At 37.1% G+C, this 25337-nt stretch overlaps 1 protein-coding gene across 1 annotated transcript in view; it reads right to left on the bottom strand.

Moving 5' to 3' along the window:
- Window positions 1–343: 343 nt before the first annotated feature.
- The window catches only part of LOC119086606 (transmembrane protein 182-like), a 116335-nt gene continuing 91341 nt past the window's right edge, over window positions 344–25337 (bottom strand). Inside the window, exon 5 of the mRNA XM_037198786.1 lies at window positions 344–606. Coding sequence (XP_037054681.1) covers window positions 344–606 — 263 coding nt within the window. The remainder of the gene's footprint in view (window positions 607–25337) is intronic.

Raw genomic sequence — 25337 nt, 5'->3', positions numbered from 1 at the left:
TCCCTTTATTTCTATTTCTATTTTTTTTTGAAAATAGGTTCTTCTCTCATACTACCCTGACCACAGTTTCCCCAACCTCTCCTCTCCCCCGATCTACTCTCCCTTTGTTTCCCTTCAGAAAAGAGCAAGCCTCCAAGAGACAACAACCAAACATGACAGAACAACATGCAATAAGACAAGGCAAAAGCCCTCATATTAAGGATGAACAAGGCAACCCAATAGGACGAAAAGAGTCACAAGAGCAGGCAAAAGAATCAAAGACACACCTGCTCCCACTGTTAGGAGTCCCACAAAAACATCAAGCTAACAGCTGTAACATATACACAGAGGGCCTGGTATGGACCTATTCAGCCTCCGTGCTTACCACTTCAGTCTGTGAGCCCATATGAGCCCTGCTTAGTTGATTCAGTAAGTCTGGTGTCTTCCGCCCTGCCTGACTCCTACAATCTTTCTCCCCCTTTCCAGCAGGGTTCACCAAGCTCTGAGGCGAGGAACCCAATGGAGACCTCAAATTTAGACTCTCCAGGCATGTCTGGCTGTGGCTGCATCTGCTCCCTTCTGCTGCCAGAGGAAGCCTCTCTGATGATGACTGGACAAGGTACAGATCTATGAGTACAAGAGAATATCATTAGGAGTCATTTCATTGTTGTTTGTTTGTTTGTTTTGCTAGTTTGTTTATTTTGCTAGGGTTCTGCCCTGGGTCTCCAGTTCCTGGCCCTCCAGGTAAGGTAGGGCATGGGCTCCCTCTAGTGGCTGGGGCGTCAAGTTGAACAGTATTACCATTGCCCCAACACATCTTGTAGGTAGGATAGATTGCAGATGGAGGGTTTTGTGACTGTGTTGATGCCCTGGTTTCTCTTTCTATACTCTGCAGAATACCTTCCTGTGCCAAAGAGACTAGAAGGTGAAGGCTCCACACAGGCACCAGCTCAACCTCTCTATGTTCAATGAGCTGTGTGGATGTTGTCCCCAGCAATGGGACTCCCACTGTCAGTTTTCAGAAAGTGATCCTCTGTCTTAGCACAAGCCTGGGTTGTTTTGGGATCTCCATGCTACCTCTTAGGCAACAACACAATTAAATGTAACCCATTCCCATCTCTGGAAGCCTTGCCTTGTCACAAAAGATGGCCATTTCAAATTCCATATCCCCCATCCTTCTCACTAGGCTCACCTTCATAGATTCTAGGAAGTTTACACACACACACACACACACAATTCCCGCCTAGTTACAGATGTCTGTCCCTTTAAATCTTATACCACTGAGTTCTTTCTCCCTTCCCTTGACCCGCTACAAAGACCCTTAATAATTTCCTGAACTCTATGGTTATTCTACATGGAGCACACATATCTGAAGATTCTAAGTTAACATCCACAAATGAGAGAAAGCATGTGATGTTTATTTTTCTGGTCTATGTTATCTACTCAGAATGATTGCTTTTAATCGTATACACTTACCTAAAATTTTCATTTTTCTTAATAGCGGAATAATATTTCATTTTGTAAATATACCACATTTTCATTGTCCATTTAACAGTTGTTGGGCATCTAAGGAGTTTCCATTTCTTGCTTTTGTGAATACAGCAACAATAAATATGGATGAGCAGGTATTTCTATAGTTGGATATAGAGTCCTTTGGGCATCTGTCCAAAAGCTGTATATCTAGATCATGTCAAAGAGCTATATCCAGTTTTTAGGAACCTCCACTGATTTCCAGTCCCTGAATGGGTTTGTACTCCTATCAGCAGTGAATATGTTTTCTATTTTTCCCATATTCATGCCAGTATCTGTCATTATTTGCTGGTTTTATCTCAGGCATCTTGACTAGGATAAGATGAAACCTGAAGATAGTTTTTGGTTGGTTGGTTGGTTGGTTGGTTGGTTGGTTGGTTTTTTGAGACAGAGTTTCTCTGTGTACCTTTGTGCCTTTCCTGGAACTCACTCTGTAGCTCAGGCTGGCCTTGAACTCACCGAGATCTGCCTGCCTCTGCCTCTCAAGTGCTGGGATTAAAGGCGTAGACCACCACCACCACCACCACCACCACCACCACCACCACCACCACCACCAGCAGCTCATGAAAATAGTATTAATTTGCATTTTCCTTATGGCTAAGGATGTTGAACTTAAGAAAAAAAGAATTTCTCTGTCATTCGTCATCTTTTGAGAACTGTCTGCTTAGTTCCATGTTGTATTTTTAAATGGGTTGTTTTTTTTTTTCTTTGATGTTTATTTGTTTTGAGTTCTCAAAGATACTTTAAATGGATTTTTAAAATAGATTTTACTTTAAATGTATTATTGGGAGAGGGACTTGAGCCAGCATAAATGTATTCCCAAGATTTAGAGTATTAAAAATAATATGCCAAAAGTTTAACTCAAGGATGTAATTATCTTTTTTTGTAACTCATGAATCAGGCAGTTTCATAGCTGAAGAATACATCTCTTTGATATAATAGAGTTGAATATATATGTTCATATACATTCATATATATATATATATATATTACTTAACTGAAGATGAGGTGAGTTCAAGTTTCTTTTCTTGTATACGTTAAAGCGCGCACACACACACACACACACACACACATATATAGATATAGATATAGATATCATATAAAAAAATTTTTTCAGGACTGAGCATTTGATATTGGTAACCAGTTGATGTGCTCTTCCATGGGAAAGACTAACTTTCCTGATCTCAGCATTCCTTAGTTGCCTGTAGTTCTTTGTGTAGGATTGAGTCCTCATGGTCTTTCCCCATCCACATTAGCATATCTATTGATGTCATCCTTGCTCAGCTCATGTTTAGGCAGTCATGTTGGTGAGCTTTCTGGGTGCAGCTTCTGACATTCCTAGGAGACATAATCTCATGGCAAATTTCCTGTTCTCTGGATTTTGCGAATTCTTTTGCCCACATTCTTTAGCCTTAGGTACAGGAGTTGCATTATAGATTGTGACTAATTTCCACAATTCCGCATTCTGACCTTTTCACTATTATTCCATTTCTCCAAACACTGTTTTCTCACATGTAAGATATACAAAATAACTATTTCATCTACTTAGAATTGTTGTAAGAATCAAATAAAATATTGTTAGTTTTTAATATTTATGTTTCAAGAAAAACCTGCCATGAGTTAAAGTGAACTGACTCAGTGTGTAAAGGTATGTGTTGTTACTAAGCCTGATATCCTGAGTTTGATCCCCAGAACCCACATAGTGGAAGGGAAAAATCAAGTTCTGCAAGTTGTTCTCTGACTTTCACATCAATGCCTCATGAACACACTAATTAATTGTTGTAATAAAATATTTTTGCAAAATGTGCACTGAAACTTAACCTTTAAAGGTACTGATATTAAGACATGGAGACTCTGTGACATGATTAAGTAATGAGTACTCTACCTTCATGTATGGGATTAGTGTCCCCATATCAAGATTTGAGGACCCTTGTTTGCCCTAATTGTTTCTTCTTCCACACGAGAATACAGCAAGAATCACCACATATGAATTGCACTTGACATTGAACTCTTTTAGTACATAACGTGGTATTCTCCAGTCTTCAGAACCATGAGAAAGAAATTTATACTTTATCAGTTATCCAGGCTTACAATGGCATCTCCCATTTCTACATAAGGAACAAAATATGGCATAGGAAGTGCTTGAAGGAAACATATCGATGAGCTTTCCTGTTTAATTCGGAGTACCCAGAAGGCTGAGTTCAAAAGTAGCTGACAAAGGCTGGGGTGAGACTGTAAGTGCCTCTGAGTGCTCCATGAACTCGGTAATTCCTTAATGGAGAATTCACAAGCTCACTCTAGAATTAACCCATTTCCTTTGTAGGAATTCAAGAATGGAGGGCTTGACTCCTTTAAAACTGGTAAATACTCTATATGCTGAAGATGTGCTAGTAGGTGAGTTGAGACAAGCTCATAGAAGGTAATGCCAGAAGGGTATTTCAAGACTCTTACTGCGGTAACCTGTTTATCTCTTACCATTAGATATAAACAAGTCTGATGTGCTGCACTTCATGATAGAGAGTTGAATATAATCTTGTAATAACATCCATTAATTTAGCTGCAATCACATCTTAATTAATAAGAGGAGTGACACTTGAATTTTCTTAATGTCTAACACAAATGATCATGCAGTCAGGACAGACACGTTATTTTAAGGATGAAGAGATAAATTTTGTGAAATGGTCAATTAGTTTCTCTGTAAAAGAACACTGTTTTTGAAGGGGGAAGGTAATAGGGAGAAAGAGACTATATTATCCCCACACACATTGTTGTAAAACCATGGTTGTTTCCATCCACCCCACAAACACTTTACACAGCTTTATATAGTCGGTGCCACAAAATATACCAAGCAAACAACTGACACATTAGTTAAGAGGCCTTCTATTTTACTTTGACAGTTCGTGATAATGGAATTTAATTGTGGAAAAAAGAGAATAATTTTAGCTGAATGTCATTTGGTTCATTCAAACTGGGAATCAGGGACATTTTTAACAAAGGTTTTGAAACTTCTTTTGAAATCAGGAAGCTGCTATGCACAGATAAGAGGAGAGGTTTGAGGATTCTCTATCAGAAATTTCAAGGTTTTTTCCATCTGCTTTTTCACATTAACTGGTAATTATCCAGAAAGGCACATAATAGTGAGGAAATGACAGAAGCCAACAAAGGTTTTCCTAAGATATGTAAATTGTCAGTGATCGGCAAGGTGCAACAGAAAGGCTTTCTACAGCACAATTATTTATGCCAGTTCAGTTTGCTTTTAGGTAGCAGTTACTGCCCGCTGCAGAGCAGCTCCTTATCACCAGCTCTGCACATTAGCTTTCACGAGTCACTAAGAAAACGTGGCGAAAAGGTTGCTTAAAAGGCTGGTGCTTGTCCCTTATTTAGAGATGGGTTTCTGAGAAATAGTATTTTGATGATGAGGCTGTCACATTAAACAATAAAAATGTTCTTTAATTTTTCATATATATGGTGTGGTGGAGAGGTTATATACACATTTGTGTATGTATGTGCTATATATACATGCATACACACATCATATATATATATAAACACAGCATGGATGTGAATTATATGAAGACCTTGTATATAACCAAATGATGCATCCTAAGCTTAATTTAAAATTATTTTCTAGGAATGCCTTAATGTACAGACCTCTTTGGTTTGTTTACAGAACCTTTCCTGGCCAATAAAGTTTGGCTAGGGCTGACAAAGAGAAATACCCTTTCAAATCTGTGACAGGTCCACAGTCCTAGCTTCTTTCTCTTCATACTTGCTTTGGTCTATATACAGTGTTAATCACATAATATATACTATATATCATAGTATATTAATACATATAGAATATATAAATATATAGTGTGTATATATTCACAGATACAGCAAAATGAAGAATCTTAATGTTATAAAAAAATAGTTGCAGTGATGTTTTATTGCATCCATCATAGTTGGAAATTTTACTAAAAATGAACTAAAAGTTTTTATATAAAAGTGAACTTACTGCATCTGAACAATGAGCCTATGAGATGTTTATTATTATTTCTATCTCCAGATGAGGAAAGAGAACCAGAAAAGCTTAACTGTTTAAACCTACATTTGAAGTACTAGGGTACACCTATTCCCTGGAGTCTATTCCTTTGTGAACTAAAAGACAGAACAGGGGAATCTGTGGCTATTATGTTGAACTGAATGGTGTTGTAAAATAAATTTAAAAAAAAAGTAAAAAAAAAAAATGAATATTGGGATCTCTGCATCTGCTTCCATCTGCCAGGCCGAGTTCTGGGAGTCCAGGTGAAGAGAGGGAAGAGGAATTATAGGAGCAAGTGGCGAGGATGAGGAAATCTACAGAGACAACTGAACCAAGCTGATAGGATCTCACAAACTTTGGACCCACAACTATGGAACTTGAATGGGACTGGACTGGACCCTCTACATACGGGAGACAGTTGTGTAGCTGGGTCTATTTGAGGGGCCCCTGGCAGTGTGTTCAGGACATAACCCTGGTGCATGAGCTGGCTTTCTGGATCCCATTACCTATGGTTGGACACTTTGCTCACCCCTGAGGCAGCAGGGAGGGACTTGGTTCTGCCTCAACTGAATGTACCAGGCTTAGCTGTGCCCCCATGGGAGAATTTACTCTGTTGTAGGAGGGGATGAGGGATGGCGGAGGAGGGAAAGGCGGGAGTGGAGGGAGCAGGAGGAGGGATGAGAGGAGAATCTGTGTTTGGTATGTAAAATGAATTTAAAAAATTTAAAAATGAATATTTGTTAAAGAAATACAAAATAACAGATATTTCTTAATTTTTCCCATGAGTCTCTGGTTTGGATCATTGTTTTATTTCTTCCTTTGAATAGTTCTTTCATTTTCCCTCTAATTCTAGTATAAATTCTACCTGTGGCTTTATGCATTTCCTTGCCTCAACGATTTCATGACTAGTCTTCCAAAGAGACTCTTGAACAGCCATGAACTTTGAATCTTTCTGCTATAATTTTATTGTAATGCAATGCTATAATCTTCCTCAACCATGTACAATTAGTAAATATACATAGATAAAAATACATTCCATTATCAATAAATTTTAAAAGTATTTAATTATATTTTCCACAAGTACGGTATTCATGAGACTGAACTCTTTCAGTGGCCCTCCTATGAGATAACCAATATCTACAGACGTCAGTGATTGGTTAAAGAAACAATTATGTGCTGATTTTTCAATATACATTACCAAGATGGATATTTACATTAAAATGAATTTAATTGCATTTATTGTCCTTTGTTTTCTCAAATGTCTAGCTCTTAAGAAGAAAATAAAGGAGAAACTAAAGAATTAAGCCTCAGAATAATGTTTAATATCAGCTAGTCTCTTAGGTACCTGAATAGTAGTGCAGTATATGAGGATCTCTTTCCCCTCAAAATTTTCCTCTTTGTCATTCACACTGCCTGTTATACATTTATACATTTTGATTTCCTAGAATTTTTTTTTGTTGTTTTGTTTTTCAAGACAGGGTTTCTCTGTGTTGCTTTGTGCCTTTCCTGGAACTCGCTCTGGAGACCAGGCTGGCCCCGAACTCATAGAGATGCGCCTGGCTCTGCCTCCCAAGTGCTGGGATTAAAGACGTGTGTCACCACCGCCCGGCCTAGAATACTTTAATATGGTGGGATAGTATCATTGATTCCAACTCACTTAGAGTCCTAAACATGGGATAACTGAAGTGAATAGACATACAGCAGTACAGCTCACCAAAGTCAGGAAAGTGATGAGACCCAGAGTATGACACAGCATTTTATTTACTTTACAGTATCATCTAAAGGGCAATGGGAACAAGGAGACCTGTGAATGCAGCCCAAAACAAAGCATATACTTACTTAAAACACTATGAGAATTTTTGCTAACTTTATTGTGTTTGTGTCACAATGTCAAAAGGTTGAACATACCTGAATGAGATCTCCTATCTAAATTCACTATATAATGCTAGGCTGTGTTTGTCTATGGTGCTTTATTATACAAAGACTATCAAAACAGAAACAGGACTGATAATTGGCCCTAGGGGAAAAAACTGTCGGTGACTCGGTGTAGGCTGACAAAAGGGTCTTTCTGAAATTATAATAACACTAATTAACTAACGAAAATCATTCATATTACATATTCCTGAATTTTGAATGGAGGGTTGTTAAGTTAGAAATAAGAGAGAGACATGAAGAGACAAACAAGAAGTCCTTGACTGAGGTAGATACACCAAGAAAGAACAAATCAAAGGGTACAGAGGAGAGAGAGAAAAACAGAGTGAAAAGGGGAGATAGGAAGGGAGTAAAGTAAAGGAGAAAGATAATGAGATGGGAAAGATGGAAAGATAAATAGGACAGAAAACCAGAGAAAGAGATAGGGAGGGAAGGAGGGAGGGAGGGAGGAGAGAGAGAGAGAGAGAGAGAGAGAGAGAGAGAGAGAGAGAGAGAGAGAAAACAGTAGGTTTTTTTTATTTTGAAGAGAAACATTTTCTATTTCCAACTCTAATTCATACAAACTACTTCAAATTTTCTTTCTTTTTTGTAGTTTAAATATGAATAGTTTATTATATGTATGTTTTCACCTCATTAGAGCTGTAATTTCTTTCTTTCTTCCTTCCTTTCTTTTTTATTAAGAAGACTTTTTCATTCATTTTACACACCAATCAGAGATCCCTCTCTTCCTTCCTCCCACCCGCCAAGCTTTGCCATCCCAACCCACCCCCTACTCCCATCCACAAGAAGGCAAGGCCTCCCATGAGGAGGCACATCTGGTAGAGGCAAGCTTCTTTGGAACTTAAGATTCAAGTAATTTAAGTGGAAGTAAATTGATTGGCTTTGTGGAACTGCTTTTCAAAGGACATAGAGAAGATAAGTGTCAGAATTTACTCTAAACTTCATTTCACTAGAATGCCTTTAAGTCACCCAACACTCAGACAAACCCTTATGAATCATTACATAAACTTACAGACATAAAATAATAGCAAGATTTTAAATAGGTATTTTCAATTTGATGCATCCGTCACAAGTTATTATTAATACCAAACAAATGTCTTTCCATCAATATTTTTCTCAGTATCTGTTAATATCTCTCAAGTAACACTTTTGGATCTATTGATATGTGATCTGAATAAAATCAAAGAGTGCTGTACTTCATTTGGTTATTTATTCACATTATAAGAAGCATTGTATAAAACATAAAATAGAAAAATGGCTTTACTTATAATTCTGGACAAAATCATCGGGAAAGTCCACCACCACTTTCCTTACAGCTCTGGATCCCAGAGAGATAATAAAGAAGTAAGTCCTGATCTGCACCAGGGCCAAGACATCAGGGTAGGGAATCATAATTGATAAAGACTAGTTTTCAGAGAGTGCTGTTACACCTCCATAAGGCCTTTAGCATTATACTCAGAAGAAAATGAAAAAAAAAACTGTATATGAGCAAAGTTATCAGTTAAAGGTATACTGTTATAAGACTATTAAACTTTATAATATCACCCTTATTTTATCTAAAAACAAAACTAATTAGTATATGAATAGAAATTACTCTTCATGAGAAAATAATTAAAACTCATCTGCAAAATAGTCCATATTCCCAAAAGAAGACATCAAGCAAGACAACTTAAGATAAGCAAATGTGATAAAACTACAGCTTTCCTAACAATAGCAAGAAAAAGATGCTTCAAAGACTATCAAATGAAAGAGGAAATGTACTAACAGCCACCACAACAATTCAAGGATACACAATAAGCTTTTTTCTTCATACTCATCCTATGGCAACAAATTGTATAACTTAAAAGATATTTAATGTACTAAGAATTTTTCACAAAACTATAAGAGAAAAAATGCCAAATATATATATATATATCTTAGTTAGGGTTTCTATTGCTGTGAAGAAATCCCATGACTATGGCAATTCTTATAAAGGAAATCATTTAATTGGAGATGCCTTACAGTTTAGTCCATTATCATCATGGCAGAAAGCATGGTGGCATGCAGGACCACATGGTGCTGGTGAAGGAACTGATAGTTATACATCTGGATCCACAGGCAACAGTAGGAAGAGGAAGTGAACCAGTAGGCTTTGCTTGAGCTTCTGAAACCTCAAAGCATCCCCCTCCCCCCCCATGACACATTTCCACCAAGGCCACACTTCCAGTAATGCCACTCCTTATGAGTCTTTGGGGGCCATTTTCATTCAGACCACCACAGCATGTGATGACAGTGAACCTGAAATTAAAAAAATAATAAATGCTTCGGGTCAAATGGTTTTGCTGTTGAATTCCTTCAAATGCTTATTGGAGACTAGCTTCGACATCATGCAACAAATTCTTTAAAATTTCAGCAGCACTGAAATTCATTCACTTCCAAACTCATTTTGTGATGCTAGCATTATTCTGATCCCAAATAAGGCAAAAACACTGCAAAAGGCAACAGAAAAACGGAACATGATAAAAGTGTGATATATACTTGAGACAAAGTTTTTCAATCTATGCAATTCAAAATGACTTACAGATATTAACAGAATTAAAGACAAAAATGATTATTTTAACAGTTTGTGAAAAAGCATTTGATAAGATTTAGGATACATCCATGATAAAAAAAAAAAGTAGGGCCTAACAAAGTCATGAGTCTTAGAAAAGAACCTACTGCTGCCACTTTACTGGACCAGTATAATTCCTAATTACATTCTAAACATTATTCTAATACCCACAGATAAATGTATCTCTGACTCCTCATCAAAGAATCTTCTCCTTTTAACAAAGGGAGATTACCACAGAAAACCATAACTGGATACAATACAGATCAATAATAGATCATGGAGCACCCAGCCTCCATGTAGATGCATTCACAGCACAGCTCCTGCACTTAAGGCTCAGGGACCATCATAAGAGAGAGAGTGGAAGAATTATAAGAGCCATCAGGAAATTTGCTGTGAGACTTTGTCTCCTAGAAATGGCTGCCTAAATAGGAACTGAACACTGATAATATAAAAAACACGCTAACATGAAAGGGAGAAAATCTCATAGGATCTCAGTCTTAGACAAAGAACTACAAGCAACTAGTGACTGCTGAGAGAGGGAGAATTAACATCTCCCAGAGATGAACCTAACTGTTTATACAGTACAAAGTGGTCAGCCCTGAAAAAAGATTCATATATTTATAAATAACAAAAATGGATTTATTAGTATATATGATACAAAATATATACAAAATAATTTATATATACAATATAAAATACAAAATAAACATATATATATATATGCCAGAAATTTAAGCGGGAGCTGGGTGGTAGACACAGGATGAATCCAATGGCAGGCACATAGGAAGAGTTTGAGGGTAAAAAGGGAAGGATGAAGTGATCTAATTATATTTTAAGTAAAAATATATCTTAAAAACATTCAAAAGACAAGGAATAGAATAGAATTTCTTCACTATAATTAATGTTATGTGCAAAAACCCTATAGCTAGCATAATAATTAACAGCAAAAATATGAAAAATTTTCCTTTAAGATCAGGAACAAGGCAAAGATGCCCTCTCTTATAGTTGCCATTGAACACAGTACTTGGCATTCAAACCAGTATAATTTGGAATATAAGGTACAAAATAAATAATTAAACACAAAAATTAACAGGTAAATAAAAAATAAATAAATAATGAAATTCATCAAGTCATGGTAGTATATCCTGTAATCAGGATCAAGCCTAGCTTTAGATTCACAGTGAGCTTTAAAGCAACCACATTTGCCTGAGATCCTTTTTCAAAAAAAAATAATAAGGTAAAGTAACATAAAATAAAGCAAAATTTCGAAATAAAAATGAATGGTTTCTTGGAATTTGGCCTTGTGTTACAGGCTCAAAACTACCCTGGTTCTTTCACACTGACCCTTCAGCTATTCCTCCTATGCCATTTCTATTCCTTGTGACTCCCCAGAAACCCAGAGAACCTCTTCTTACCAGGGGCCCCCACAGCCATGACACTTGGGTGGACTCAGGTAGATTATCTGTGCTCCTGTTCCTTTCCTCTGGCATCGCTGGAGTGTCTTAGACCTGCTACTGCCTATCCACCTCAGCCACTGCCCATAACTCACCTATATCCCTTTTAAGAAACATTGCTACCCTGTTTCCTATGTATCCCACTGTGCCAATCTTTGGCTACTTGGGTCTGAAATTAGAACTCCAACCTGAACTTCAGATTTGGGACTAGCTGGAGTCTGGACCCTAAAATCCAAAGTGACCCCAAGACTGAAAAGCAAGCATCATTATTCTTATACACAATCTATTAGATTGTAGCAACAGCAAAAGAATAGAACACTCACCTAACAAAGGTGAGATCAGATATCTACACTAGGAAACATGACAAATGTCTTAACTTCAGACGCCTACATCCCGGCACAAAAACAAACATGAATAATCAAAGGAATATACTCTTAGAGAAGCCAGCGACCCTACTATAATATGCCCCAAGAAAACAAATTTAGCTAAAGCATCAGATAGGGACTCAAAAATAGCAATTATGAACACATTCAAGAACCTTAAAGATAATAAGAATAAATGCTTCAATGAAGACAAATGAAAACAAAAACAAAGCTTAAAACAGGAGGAAAACAATTGAAGATATGAAAGTCGAATTTTTCAAAGAAATAGAATCACAAGGGAAAAGCTAAAATGAAATAAAACTTGAAATGAAAATTTCAGGAAGTGAAAAGATTAAAAGACGTGGAAGAACAAATCTCAGGTGTTGAAGATGATGATAGGTGTTGAAGATGTTGAGATAAGAAGAAATGGACAGGTCAGGCAAAGAAAATGTTAAATGTAAAATAATTTGGTCACAAATCACCGAAGATATCTGGGACACTATGAATAATAGGCATAGAGAAAGGACCAGAAACCAAGGTCAGGGTCAGGCATAGAATATAATTTAAACAAAAACATGGGGAAATTTCCCCAAGGTAAAGAAAGGGATGTCAGCCGGGCAGTGGTAGCACACGTTTTTAATCCCAGCACTTGAGAGGCAGAGGTCGGCAGATCTCTGTGAGTTCAAGGCCAGCCTGGGCTACAGAGTGAATTCCAGGAAAGGTGCAAAGCTACACAGAGAAACCCTGTCTTGAAAAACAAACAAACAAAAAGAAAATAAAAGAAATGGATGTCTATCAAGGTGCAAAAGGCACAGAGAACACCAAATCCAGGACCAGAAAAGAAACTTCCCATGACACATGATAATCAAAACACAAAATGGCAGAAAAAGAAAAAAAATATTAAAAACTATAGGGAAAAAGATCAAGTCATATATAAAGGCAGGTCCATTAGAGTAACATGTGACTTTCCAGTCGAGACTCTGAAAGCCAGAAGGGCCTGGATGGATGTTCTACATGCTCTGGGAGACCATAGATTCCAGTATAAAATACCCTATCCAGCAAAATTGTCAATCACAATTGATGGATAAAGAAAACCATTTCATGATAAAAACAAATGTAAATAATTATTGCCTACCAACCAAGATTTACAGAAGACATTAGAATTGGAGCTTTTATTCCCCAACATAATATTTTTATTTATTTAGGAATTTCACATAATACACCCGAATCACATTTACTTCCCAGTCCTCCCAGCTTCAACCCCACTTTTGTTACCTCCCCCCCAGAAAAAAAAAAGAAGAAAAAATATACCAAGTCCAATCTGTGTTGCCCATGTACTCGCTGGAACATGGCCCAAATGAAGTGACCAGCCCTTAAGGATAATTGAGTTTTTTCCCTCCCACATCTGCACCAGAAACCATCAACTGTGAAGAGCTGCATTTCAGGATCCCTATCACAGTTTTTAAGAGTTCTCTTCAATGGCTCCCTGACTAGACTGTTTCTTTTTGGGTGATGAGGGGTTGAACTTTAGTATGAAGAGAAAGCTAACTACACTGAAGAGGACACAAGGAATAAGTAATCCTAGATCAGTCCATTGAAAGAGAAGAAAAACCCTACCACCACAAAAAAAGTAACAGAAATTAATAATCCTTGCTCAGTAATAACTCTGAATATTAGTGGTATTGATTCTCCAATAAAAAGACAGAAATATTACAGACTAGAAAATAGGATACTTCTTTCTGCTGTATCCAAGAAGCACACATGACCATGCAGGAAAAATATCACCTTAATGTGAAAGGATGGGAAGGGAGCATTCTAAGCAAGTGGAATCAAGAAGTAAGCAGGCTTAGTCATTTTAATATCTGACAAGATAGACTTCAACCCAAAACTAATCAGAATAGATAAGGAAGGCCACTACATACTAATTAAAGAGAAATTTCATCAAAATGATATTACAGTCTAAACATTTATGTACTAAACATAAAGGCATCCAAGTTCAGAAAAGAAATACTCCTACATCTACAAATCACATATTGATCCTAAACAATGTTGGCGGGTTACTTCAATATACCACTCTTGCCAACGGACATGTCATCTAGACAAAAATTAATCAGGAATACTGGAGTTAAATTAAGATAATAAAACCAAAGGAACTAATAGACATCTACAGAACGTTCCCTGCAAACACTGAAGAATGTATGTTCTTCTCAGCATCTCTTAGAACTTTCTCCAAAATTGACCACAAATTAGGACAAAAAGCAAGTCTTTTTTTTTTTCTTTTTGACCGAGGGCAACACTATGTAGCCCATATACACGGATACTTAAAATTGGAAGGTAAACATTTTAATGGATGTACTTGCTCATTAGCTTATCAGTAGAAATAATTGCATAATATATTCTTATACAGACAGTTCTTGTGCACTTTAAATTCTTACATTTTTATCATAAATCTGTGAAAAAGTAGAAAATTTAAAAGATAATAAATTCAGGAAGCATACATAGTTAGACATTTTTAACTGAAATTTTGATAATACATATGAGAAAATTCTAGAAAAACAAAGTTTTTCCTATTATATGACACAACATGAAACATTCTGTAATCTTAGATTCACACTAAGAAATTCTCCAGATGACTTCTCCAGCAAATACTAGTTAAATGACTTCAAATTTATGTCTGCTCTGACATTATCTACTTGGATGTAGATTATTTGACAAGATGAAAAGATCAATCCCACAAAACATCCCATTCTTCTGATGTCACTTGCAAGCACATGTTTTGCTTTGTGTTTTTGACCTTCTGCTATAGCTTAATTTAATTTATAAATTAGTTCTCCAGGTACCCTTCCTTGAGTTCAAATAATTTGTGAGAAGAAGAAAGATTACTAAAATAGAAAGGAAGAATGAAAGGAAGAAAAGAAGGGAGACAGGGAGGGAGAAAGGAAGGAAAGAAGGAAGGAAAGAAAGAAGGAAGGAAGGGAGGGAGGGAGGGAGGGAGGGAGGGAGGGAGGGAGGGAGGGAGGGAGAAGGAAAGACAGCTCACAAACTATTTCAGAGGAGCAAGTCTCAGCACAGAAACAAAAGTACTATGAGAAGCCACAACAGCATGCTCCTTAAGAAAAGCTACTATTCCATCCCATATCTGTTTTCTAATAGGCACCCAACAGCCACCACACTCAATAGGGACACAAGTCAACTACCAGAATCCTCTTTTCTGTCTTCATCCTTGTCTTTCTAGGGGTATCCAGAATCATACCTCCACCAGTGTCCCAGCACATCTATATTCCTCTGTGATGTGCTACCATTTCCAGGCCCAGTTCCTACCAGGACCCCATAGCCATACCACCAAACATGGTAGGGATCTAGATACTATACCTGCACTGTCCAACCTGTCCCTACTCTACTACAGATGCTCTTGTCATATCCAACTTCCAGGCCTTGCCCAGAAATCATATCCTCTGTCCAGATCCAGTTCAGCGAATTCCTAATGAACTTTCTTAACCCTGATATGCCTGTATCCCCACCCCCATACCCAGACCTAGGCCAAGTTGTGCTCTGAGGAACATAGAAATCAAAGAAACAATCATAAACTTCATCAAAGAATTCAAGGAATTTAAAGAAGACACAAACAAATAGTCCAAGGAACTTAACAAGAATAGTAACAAGCACCAAAGTGATGCCCAAGCAAACACAAATATACAGGTAAATGACATGATGAAAAGACTTCAAGATTTGAAAGCTGAATTCAATATACAGACAGAAATACCAAAGAGAATGTCAGTTGAAATGAATGGCAGCAATGATTAAAGATTAAAGAGCAGATTAAAGAGCAGAAGAAGCATAGCCAAATGATTCTATAAATGAAGCAAACAAAGTTCTACTTACTGAAACAAAACTAAGAATGCAAACCAAAACAACAATAGCAACCAGAAAATGAATGCAATCAACGCATACTTCTCACTAATAACTCTAAATATCAATGGCCTCTACTCTCCAATCAAAAGGGACAGGTTAGCAAATGCCTTAAGAAACAAAAATCATATTTCTACCATCATGGATACTCATATTTAAAGATAAACATCCCTTAAAATGAAAGGAAAGGGAAAAAAGGATTTCAAGCAGATAGAACAAGGTAGAAAGCAGTAGGTAGAAAACAAGGTAGAAACTAATATTTTGTAAAATATTAGTTAAATGTTACATTTTTATGCCGTGGAATATTTTTTTAATGATACAAAGATGTGTTACATTCTTCTTGCTGCTTTTGTTTAACTCTATGAAGCTGTGTTACTTTGCCTGTCTAAAACACCTGCTTGGTCTAATAAAGAGCTTAATAGTTAGGCAGGAGAAAGAATAGGTGGGGCTGCCAAGCAGAGAGAATAAATAGAAGGAGAGAGAAGAGGGAAGAGCAAGAAGGAAAAGGAGAGAGGACACCTGGGAGTCCACCGCCCGGCTACACAGCAAGTCAAGGAGTAAGAAGTGTAGAAAGGTAAAATCCCAGAGGCAAATGGTAGATGGGATAACTTAAGAAAAGCTGGCTAGAAATAAGCCAAGCTAAGGCCAAGCATTCATAAGTAAGAACAAGCCTCTGTGTATTTATTTGGGAGCTGGGTGGTAGGCCCCCAAAGAACAAAGCAGAAAAAAAAACTACAGGCATTCTATACTGATAACTGACAGAACAGATGTCAACAAGAGCAACAACAAAATTAGTGCAATTAAAACTAATCAGAAGAAATAAAGAATGACATTTCATTATAATCAAGGTAAATATTAACCAATAAGAAATTACAATTTCTGAACATAAATGCACCAAACTCTAGTTTACTTGATAACACAAAAATACAATCCCAGTAAAAATTCCCATCTCTTTTATCACAGAAATAGGAAAAAAAAATCTTAAAATTCATATGGAAACACAAAAGATCCCAGGTAGCCAAAAAAAACCCCGAGAAAAAAGAACAATACTGGAGGAATGGTCATTCCTGATCTCAAAATGTATTATAGATCCATAGTAACAAGAAGAATATGGGACTGGCACAAAAACATCCACACACATATGCTCAGTGCTAATTGGACTTGGTAGGTTTTAAAAGAAAAGCATATGAATTTGGGAGAGTAATATTGGCGGGACATGGGAAAACTTGGAGTAGGGGTGATCATGGTCAAAATACATTGTATACATGTATGTAATTCTCAAAAAATAGATAAAAGATAACTTTAAAATATGGAAAATGTACAGTTGAAGAAAGAATGATACAATTGATCCAGTCTGAGCAACATTAGAACATTTATTTTAAAAATATTATAGAACGAGTCTGTACCAGGTTTTCTGTATATATATGATACCTTTCAATTTAGCACTTTTATAGGACTCTTTCATATGTGAGAGACTGAGTCTGATTCTTGTGCCTTCTTTTGATGCTCTTTTCCTTCTGTTGGTTTGCCTTGTACGCTTTGATATGATGTTTTTTATTTTATCTTATAATATTTATTTTGTTATATTTTGTTGTTTAAATACACTGAAAAAACTCTGAAAATAGTACAAAATTCAACAGCTCTGCAAAATTTATGCAATTAATATTTTAAGCTGAGAATGAATTGGCTAAAAGAACATTTGAAAAAAATGATTGAAAATTTCCTCAGCTGACAAAGGGACAAGACTGTTGGTCCACAAAGCTGAAGAAATTCCCAGTAGTGCACATGCCAAGGGATCCATTTTAAGGCACATAATAATTAAACTTTGAAACTGAAAATCATAAAATTATTTGAAAAGCATATTCATATAATCTCTAGCGGACTGCCATATAGAATGACAATGGATTTCTCATCTGAAATCACAGAAGTTTGAATAAAACGGGACAAAATTTGGCAAGTGCTGGCAAAAAAGAATTACCAATTCAGAATTCAATATACAATAAAAAAGTCTTCAAGAATGCAAAAAAAATAAAGACATTGTCAAGAGATACAGAATTTATTGCTAGTAATTTTGCACTGGCAAGACTGTTCACTGGGTAAAGGTATTTGGTACCAAGATTGATAGTTTGAATTTGATCCCTCAGACCCTACATAATGCAAGGAGAAAACTGGCTCCTGCAAGATATTCTCTGACTTGTGCATGTGCATGTTGTTGCACATGTACACATAATAGCTCTCACCCAAAAGTGAATAAAATGTAATAAAGAACCTTTTAGAAAGTATGAAATTCATTTGAAATACAACATCATGACTCAAAAAAAAAAAACACTGAAAGATGAAAGTGTTTATTTTGGTTTACATCTCCAAAGGAATATAGTGTATCACAGTAGGGGAAGACATAGCAACATACATGGGAAGAAGCATGGTGGCAAGAAAGATGTCTTAGTTACTGTTCTATTGCTGTGAAGAGACATCATGACCAAGGCATCTTTTATACAAGAAATCATTTAATTGAGGGCTTGCTTATATTTTTGAGGGTTAGTCCATGATCATCATAACAGGAAGCGGACAGACATGGTTCTGGAGCAGTAAGAAGATGAGAGTTTTATATCATGATCTGAAGTCAGCAAGCAGAGAGAAATAGAGATGCAGAGAGAAAGATAGATACAGAGAGAGATATACAGAGATAGACAGAGACACAGAAACAGAGAAAGAGATAGAGAGGGACAGATATATCTTTAATCTAGAACTTTTAAGGTGGGATGATGCACTTTTAATCTAGGCCACACCTTCTGCTGGCAGCCTATATAAAGGACATGGAAGAAGGAAGCTGTTTCTCTATGCCTGCTTGCTCTTGCCCTTGCTGGCAAATCTATTCCTTCACTAGCATTAGAGCCTACTTCTTTAGGATTTGGGTTTATACTGAAGACCAGCTGAGACATACAGCCCCATTGATTGAACAACTACTGGATTCTTGGAATTGCATTGGTAGACAGATATTGTTGGACTAACTGGACCACTGTCTGTAAATTATTCTGATAAATCATCCGTGTGTGTGTGTGTGTGTGTGTGTGTGTGTGTGTGTGTGTGTACATATGTATGTATGTATGTATGTATGTATGTATGTATGTATGTTTGTATGTTTGTATGGAATATCTGGGATAAGCTTTCCAATTTGCCAACACCTACAGTTACTGAAGCCTCTCCTGGAAGCTTAGAAAGCACTGAAAGTCAAGCCCATGATGTGAACTATTTTACAAATGTGAGACAAGTTCTTTTGATTACTCTCATTCACCAGTTGTGAGAGGCAATAGATTGGTGACTCTGTACATAAAACTTTTGACAATTTGTAGAAAAATAAAGAAAATGATGATTCTGTCTGGTTGTTCCTAGCATCTCTAGATAAATTGACAAAGGACAGGAAAGATCTCTGTGATCAAACTAACCAACTTTTAGTATCTCAGGATATGTTGAATGACAATGAACTTAGTGATAAATATGACTGATTTCAAATGTGCATAAATCATCTAAAGGTTTCTAAGTTTACCCTGGAAGAGAATCTTTTGTCCAACAGCCACAGAGCTCAAGTTGAAGAAAATCAAACTGAAGTCCTTATTATAAGGTTGGATAAATTAAAATGAAAATTCAAGTCTCAGGCTCAGAAGGTTTATGGTTAAAGTAAGGGCCTTGATGGGTAAAAAATAGGATCCTTCAGCCTCAGCAGAGGACTATGACCACTCCCACCCCATGAAATGTCTTTCCTGTCTTTGAGGAAATTAATCTTTCATTATCTACTAAACAAACAGTGATTTTCTCTAAAGAAAATGCCCAGCAAGACAATACTGATGTCCCTCAGGACCCCACCAAGAGTTGTATCTAGACCTATAACTATACTTAAACATAAGCAGGCTTCTAGACAGAAGATAGAAAGTATAGTCTATGAGAAGGGGTGATACACTAATAAAGAATGTAATGAGTTTGTTAATTCATTCAAGCAGAAGTCTGGGAAATATTTGTGGGCATGGATTTTAAGGGTGTGGAATAACAGTGAGAGGAACATAAAACTGGATCAAGCTGAGTCTATTGATACAGGCCCTCTGAGTGGAGATTCTAGGTTTAATATGGAAGCTTACACAGTTTTAAAATGTGTCTAACGTTTGTTTGAATGGCTAGAAAAGCTGAAAGGAAGCCTTTAGAGTTGCCTCTGGCCAAGGAAAATTGTAAATCAAAAAGAGTATCACATCCCTGATGAAAATGCAAAATTGGTGCTACCATCAAGGACTTGAAAGATGCAGGGGTGGTGGTTCCCACCACAGTTCCCTTGAACTCACCTATTTAGCCAGTTCAGAAAACAGATGGATCACGTTGACTCTCAAAATCTCAATCAAGTAGTAACTCCAATTACAGATGCTGTACCAGATGTAGTGTCCTTGCTTGAGCACATTAACACCTCCCTGGTACATGGTATGCAGCTATTGATCTAGAAAATGCCTTTCTCTTGGTTCCTGTCCATAAGGACCACCAGAAGCAATTTGCTTTCTGTTGGCAAGGCCAGTAGTATACCTTTACAGTTTTGCCTCGGGGATATATTAATGCTCCAGACGGTGTCATAACTTAGTTGGAAGGGATCTTGATCATCTGTCTCTTCCACAAAACATCACACTATATTAATGACATTATGCTGATTGGACCAAGTGAACAGGACGTAGCAACCACTGTGGACATGTTTGTAACACATATGTATAGCAGAGGGTGAGAAATAAACCCAAACAAAATTGAAAAGCTTTCCACCTCACTGAAATTCTTAGGAGTCTAGTATGTGGGACATGCAGAGATATTTCTTCTAGGGTGAAGGATATGCTATTGGACCTGGCCCCTACCACCATCAAGAAAGAAGTACAACATTTAATGGGCCTATTTGGATTCAGAATAAAGCACATTCCTTACTTGAGTATGTTATTTCAGCTCATATAAGTGACTCAGAAAGCTGCTAGCTTTGAGTGTGGCCTGGAGTAGGAGACAGATCTTCAACAGATCTTGGATGCTATGCAAGCTGCTATACCACTTGGACCATATGATTCAGCAGATCCAATAGTACTTGATGTGGCAGTGGCAGATTGGGATGATGTTTGGAGCCTTTTTCAGGCACCTATAGGTGAATTACTGAAAAGACATTTGGGATTTTGAAGCAAGACTTCTGCAGCATCTGCAGACAACTGTCCCCCCATTTGAGAGACAGTGCTTGGTCTACTATTGGGTCTTAGTAGAAACTGAACACTTGACAATGAGCAACCAAGTTACCATACAACCTGAGCTGCCCATCATGAGCTGGGTCCCATCTAACCCATCAAGTCTTAAAGTGAGATGTGCACAGCAGCAATCTATTGTCAAATGTAACCAATCAAGTTACATGAAAATGTTCCCCAAATACCTATGGTTTCTCTTCCGTTACAATGCTTTCTGCTCCCAAACTTATACCTATAGTATCATGATGTGTTCTCTGTAATGGGTTGACCAAGGAAGAGAAGACTAGGGCCTGGTTTGCTGTTGGTTCTGCATGTTATGCAGGCAAGAACCAGAAGTAGACAGCTGTAGCATTACAACCCCTTTCTGAAACAACACTGAAAGACAGATGAAGGGAAATCTTCACAGTGGGTAGAACTTCGGACAGCACACATGCTCATAAATTTTGTTTGGAATAAGAAGTGGCCAAGTGTGTGATTGTTCACTAATTCAAGGGATATAGCCAGTGGATTTGCTGAATGTTTAGGGACTTGGAAAAAGCATGGTTGAAAAACTGGCGAAAAAGACATCTGTGGAAAAAGAATGTGGAGAGATCACTTTCAATAGACAAGGGATGCAAAGATACTTGTGTCTAATGTAAATGGCCATTAAAATGTGATTTCATCAAAGGAGGAATTCAATAATCAAGTAGATAATATGACCCTTTCTGTAGAATGTCGCAACCTCTTTCTCCCTCCACTCATTCCTACCATTGTCCAATGAACCCATGAATAAGGCAGCCATGGTGGTAGAAATGGAGCTTATTCATGGCTTCCACAACAAGGACTGACATTGCAAAGACTGGCCTGGCTACAGCTGCTGTTGAGTGCCAAATATGCCGGCAACAGAGACTAATACTAAGCCCCAGATATGGCACCATTCCTCAGGGTCACCAGTCAGCAACCTGAAGGCAGGTTTACTAGACTGGACCATTTTTTAGAGGAAAGCACAACATATTGTCCTTGCTGGAGAAGATATTTATTCTGCTTGTGGATTTTCCTTCCTGCATGTAAGGCTTCTTCCCAGACTACCAGTCATGGGTTTACAGAATGCCTTATTCCCCATCATAGTATTCCACACAGTATGGCTTCTGACCAAGAAACTCACTTCATAGCCAGAGAAATGTGACAGCTGGTCCACGATCATGGGATCAACTGGTCTTACCACATTCCCTACTATCCTGAAGCAGCTGGCTCAACAGAAAGATGGAATGGCCTTTAGAAAACACAGTACTAATTAGGTGGCAGCAGCCTGGAGGGCTTGGGCAGGATTCTCCAGACCGGACTTTATGCTTTGAATCATCACATAATATATGGTACAGTTTCTCCCATAGCCTGAGTTCACAGGTAGAAGGATAAAGAGGTGAAAAGAGAATGGTTCCACTCACTATCACCCCTAAACTAGGAAAATTTTAGCTTCCTCTTCCCAAGGACCTTAAGGTCTTCTAGCCTAGAAGTTTGATTCCAGATTGAATTGATTGATTCCTACTAGAAGACACAACAAATATTCCATTCAAGTGGAAGCAGATTTCCCTCTGTCCACTCTGGGCTTCTGATGCCCTTAAGCCAATAGGCTAAGAAAATAATAACAGTGTTAGGAGCGGTGATTGATTCAGATTACCAAGGGGAAATTGGAATGCTTATCTACAGTGTTAGTAGGAAAGACTATGTCTGGAGATTAGGAGATCCATTAGAATGTCTCATAGTACCACTATGTCCTGTGATTAAAGTCAGAAACTGCAACAGCCTAATACAGGTAGGATGACAAAAGGCACAGACCCTTCAGGAATGAAGGTATGGGTCACTCGTCCAGGAAAAGAGCCAAGACCTGCTGAGGTCCTTGTTGAGAGTTGCAGAAATACAGAATGGGTAGTAAAGGAAGTTATTTATAAATACCATCTAAGGCTACATGACCAGTTGCAGAAATGAGGACTATAACTGACATAAGTATTACCCTCAAATTTTTAAAGAATGTGTTTGTACAAATATGTGTGCTTTCTTTCCCCAATTTCTTTATCATATAATGCAGCATTAATTAAGAGAATATTAGTGATTATTTTATTTAAGTTTGAGATGCTAGAAGAATGTCCCTCAAGGTACATTTCCACCTTATCTAAAATTTATAATGTGTTTGCAGTTATATAAGAGATAGTTATCATGTTTGGTATAATTATGATCTGTTTTAATTATATAATGCATTTGCTGTTTTACATAGGATGGTTATATCATGATAGGCATAATTATGACCTGATCATTGTTTTCATTTGGAAATTAAGCATGGTATAATTAAATATGTTTGTGTGTCGAGTTGGCAAGGGGTGGACTTGTGAGGGCAATTCTTGGCTACATCTAGGTTTAACTAAAACCCAAGTGAGTGGGTACACCTGTGTGGAATTTTTCTTAATTAAGTCATTTATAATTGGAAGAAAAAAATTTACTCTGAATCTTTTGAGGTGAAAAGATACACCTTTAATCTTGGCCACACTTTCTGCTGGAAGCCTATATAAAGGATATAGAAGAAGGAAGCTTTTGTTCTTTGTCTCCTTGCTCTCCCTCTCATGAGAAAATCCATTCCTTCATTGGCATTAGATTCTACTTATTTGGGATTCTGGTGTATACTGAAGACCATCTGAGACATCCAACCTTGTGGACTGAACAAATACTGGTTCTTGTACCTTGCATTGGTAGATAGCCATTGCTGGACTAGCTAGATTACAGCCTATAAGCCATTCTAATAAACTCTCTTTAGATGTATATATTCATTCTATTAGTTATGTTCCTCTAAAAAACCCTGACTAATACACCTGGAAAACAGAAGTGCCTGTGAGAATATAGACATTAAGAATGTCACATAAACACTATGCTTTAATTGGCAAACATTCCCCATGTTTGTGTAAAATGACACCAAGAATACTATATTTAGAGTTTCAGAATGTGAGACAAGAGAAGGGATTAAAAATATTTGGGAAACAAATGGCCAAGATTTCCCAAACATAATGAAAGACAATCAGTGCATACATGCACACACAAAAACCTTAAAATCTCCAAGTTGGATACACTCAAAAGCATTCATACAGTATACTAAAACTTTCAAATGCCTAAAACTAAAAGACAACAGCTTTTATTTGTCGTGATATTGTGTTCCCCAAAATATTGTGCACCCTAATAAACTTATCTGGGGTCAGAGAACAGAACACCCACTAGATACAGAGGCCAGAAAATGGTGGCACACATGCCTTTAATCCTAGCATTCCAGAAGCAGAGATCCATCTGCATCTCTGTGAGTTCAAAGCCATACTGGAAACAGCCAGGCATGGTAACAAGAGCCTTTAATCCAAAGAATTGATGGCAGAAAGCAGAAAGGTATTTAAGGTGTGAGAACCAGGAACTAGAGCTGGTTAAGCTTTTAGGCTTTTGAGCAGCAGTTCAGCTGAGATCTATGAGGCTTCCAGTCTGAGGAAACAGGATCAGCTGTGGAATTGGCGAGGTGAGGAAGCTGTGGCTTGTTCTGCTTCTATGATCTTCTAGTGTTCACCCCAGTATGTGGCTCCAGGTTTGTTTTTATTAATAAGACCTGTTAAGATTCATGCTACATTTATTTACATGAAGAAATTGAAGGCAACAGCATGAGTTGCATTGCTATATAAAAGACTAGCAAACAGAATTTTAACTACATGAAAGACTAATAAACAATTTTATCTCTTTTTTATACAACTATTTAAATAAACAAAATAATAGCATTAATGTAACAACAATAAAATACCAATGGGGTATTTTATGTCACTAAGTAATTCATGTGATTATCATTGGTGTATAATATTGAAATTGAGATCATATTAACCCAAAATAATATGTTCAATTTAATGTTTAAAGATACCGTTAAGAAAATGTCCTAAAATACATGGTGAAAACATTAAAAACATAAAAGGCAAAGTCTAGAGAGATGGTTCAGTAGATTAAGCACAATTGTAAGTACTTGAATTTGTATCAACAGAATCCACATAAAGCTGCATGTGGTAGCATGAATCTGTAATCTCCATGATCCTGTGGAGAGACAGGAGACGGAGACAAGAATCCCAAGAAATTCCTAGGCTACCTAACCTGGTATACAAACTGCTGAACAACAGATACCTTGTATCAAACAAGGCAGTAAATGTTAATTGAGGACCAACCTCCAAGTTTGTATGCTGATATATATACGTACACACTGTGCCACGTGCATACCTGCATTCATGTACATACACAAAGAAATATAAAAAAAATAAAATGAAATTA

The sequence above is a fragment of the Peromyscus leucopus genome, chromosome X (assembly GCF_004664715.2).
Source record: "Peromyscus leucopus breed LL Stock chromosome X, UCI_PerLeu_2.1, whole genome shotgun sequence".
Lineage (NCBI taxonomy): Eukaryota > Metazoa > Chordata > Mammalia > Rodentia > Cricetidae > Peromyscus > Peromyscus leucopus.
This window is presented reverse-complemented; position numbering and strand designations above follow the sequence as displayed.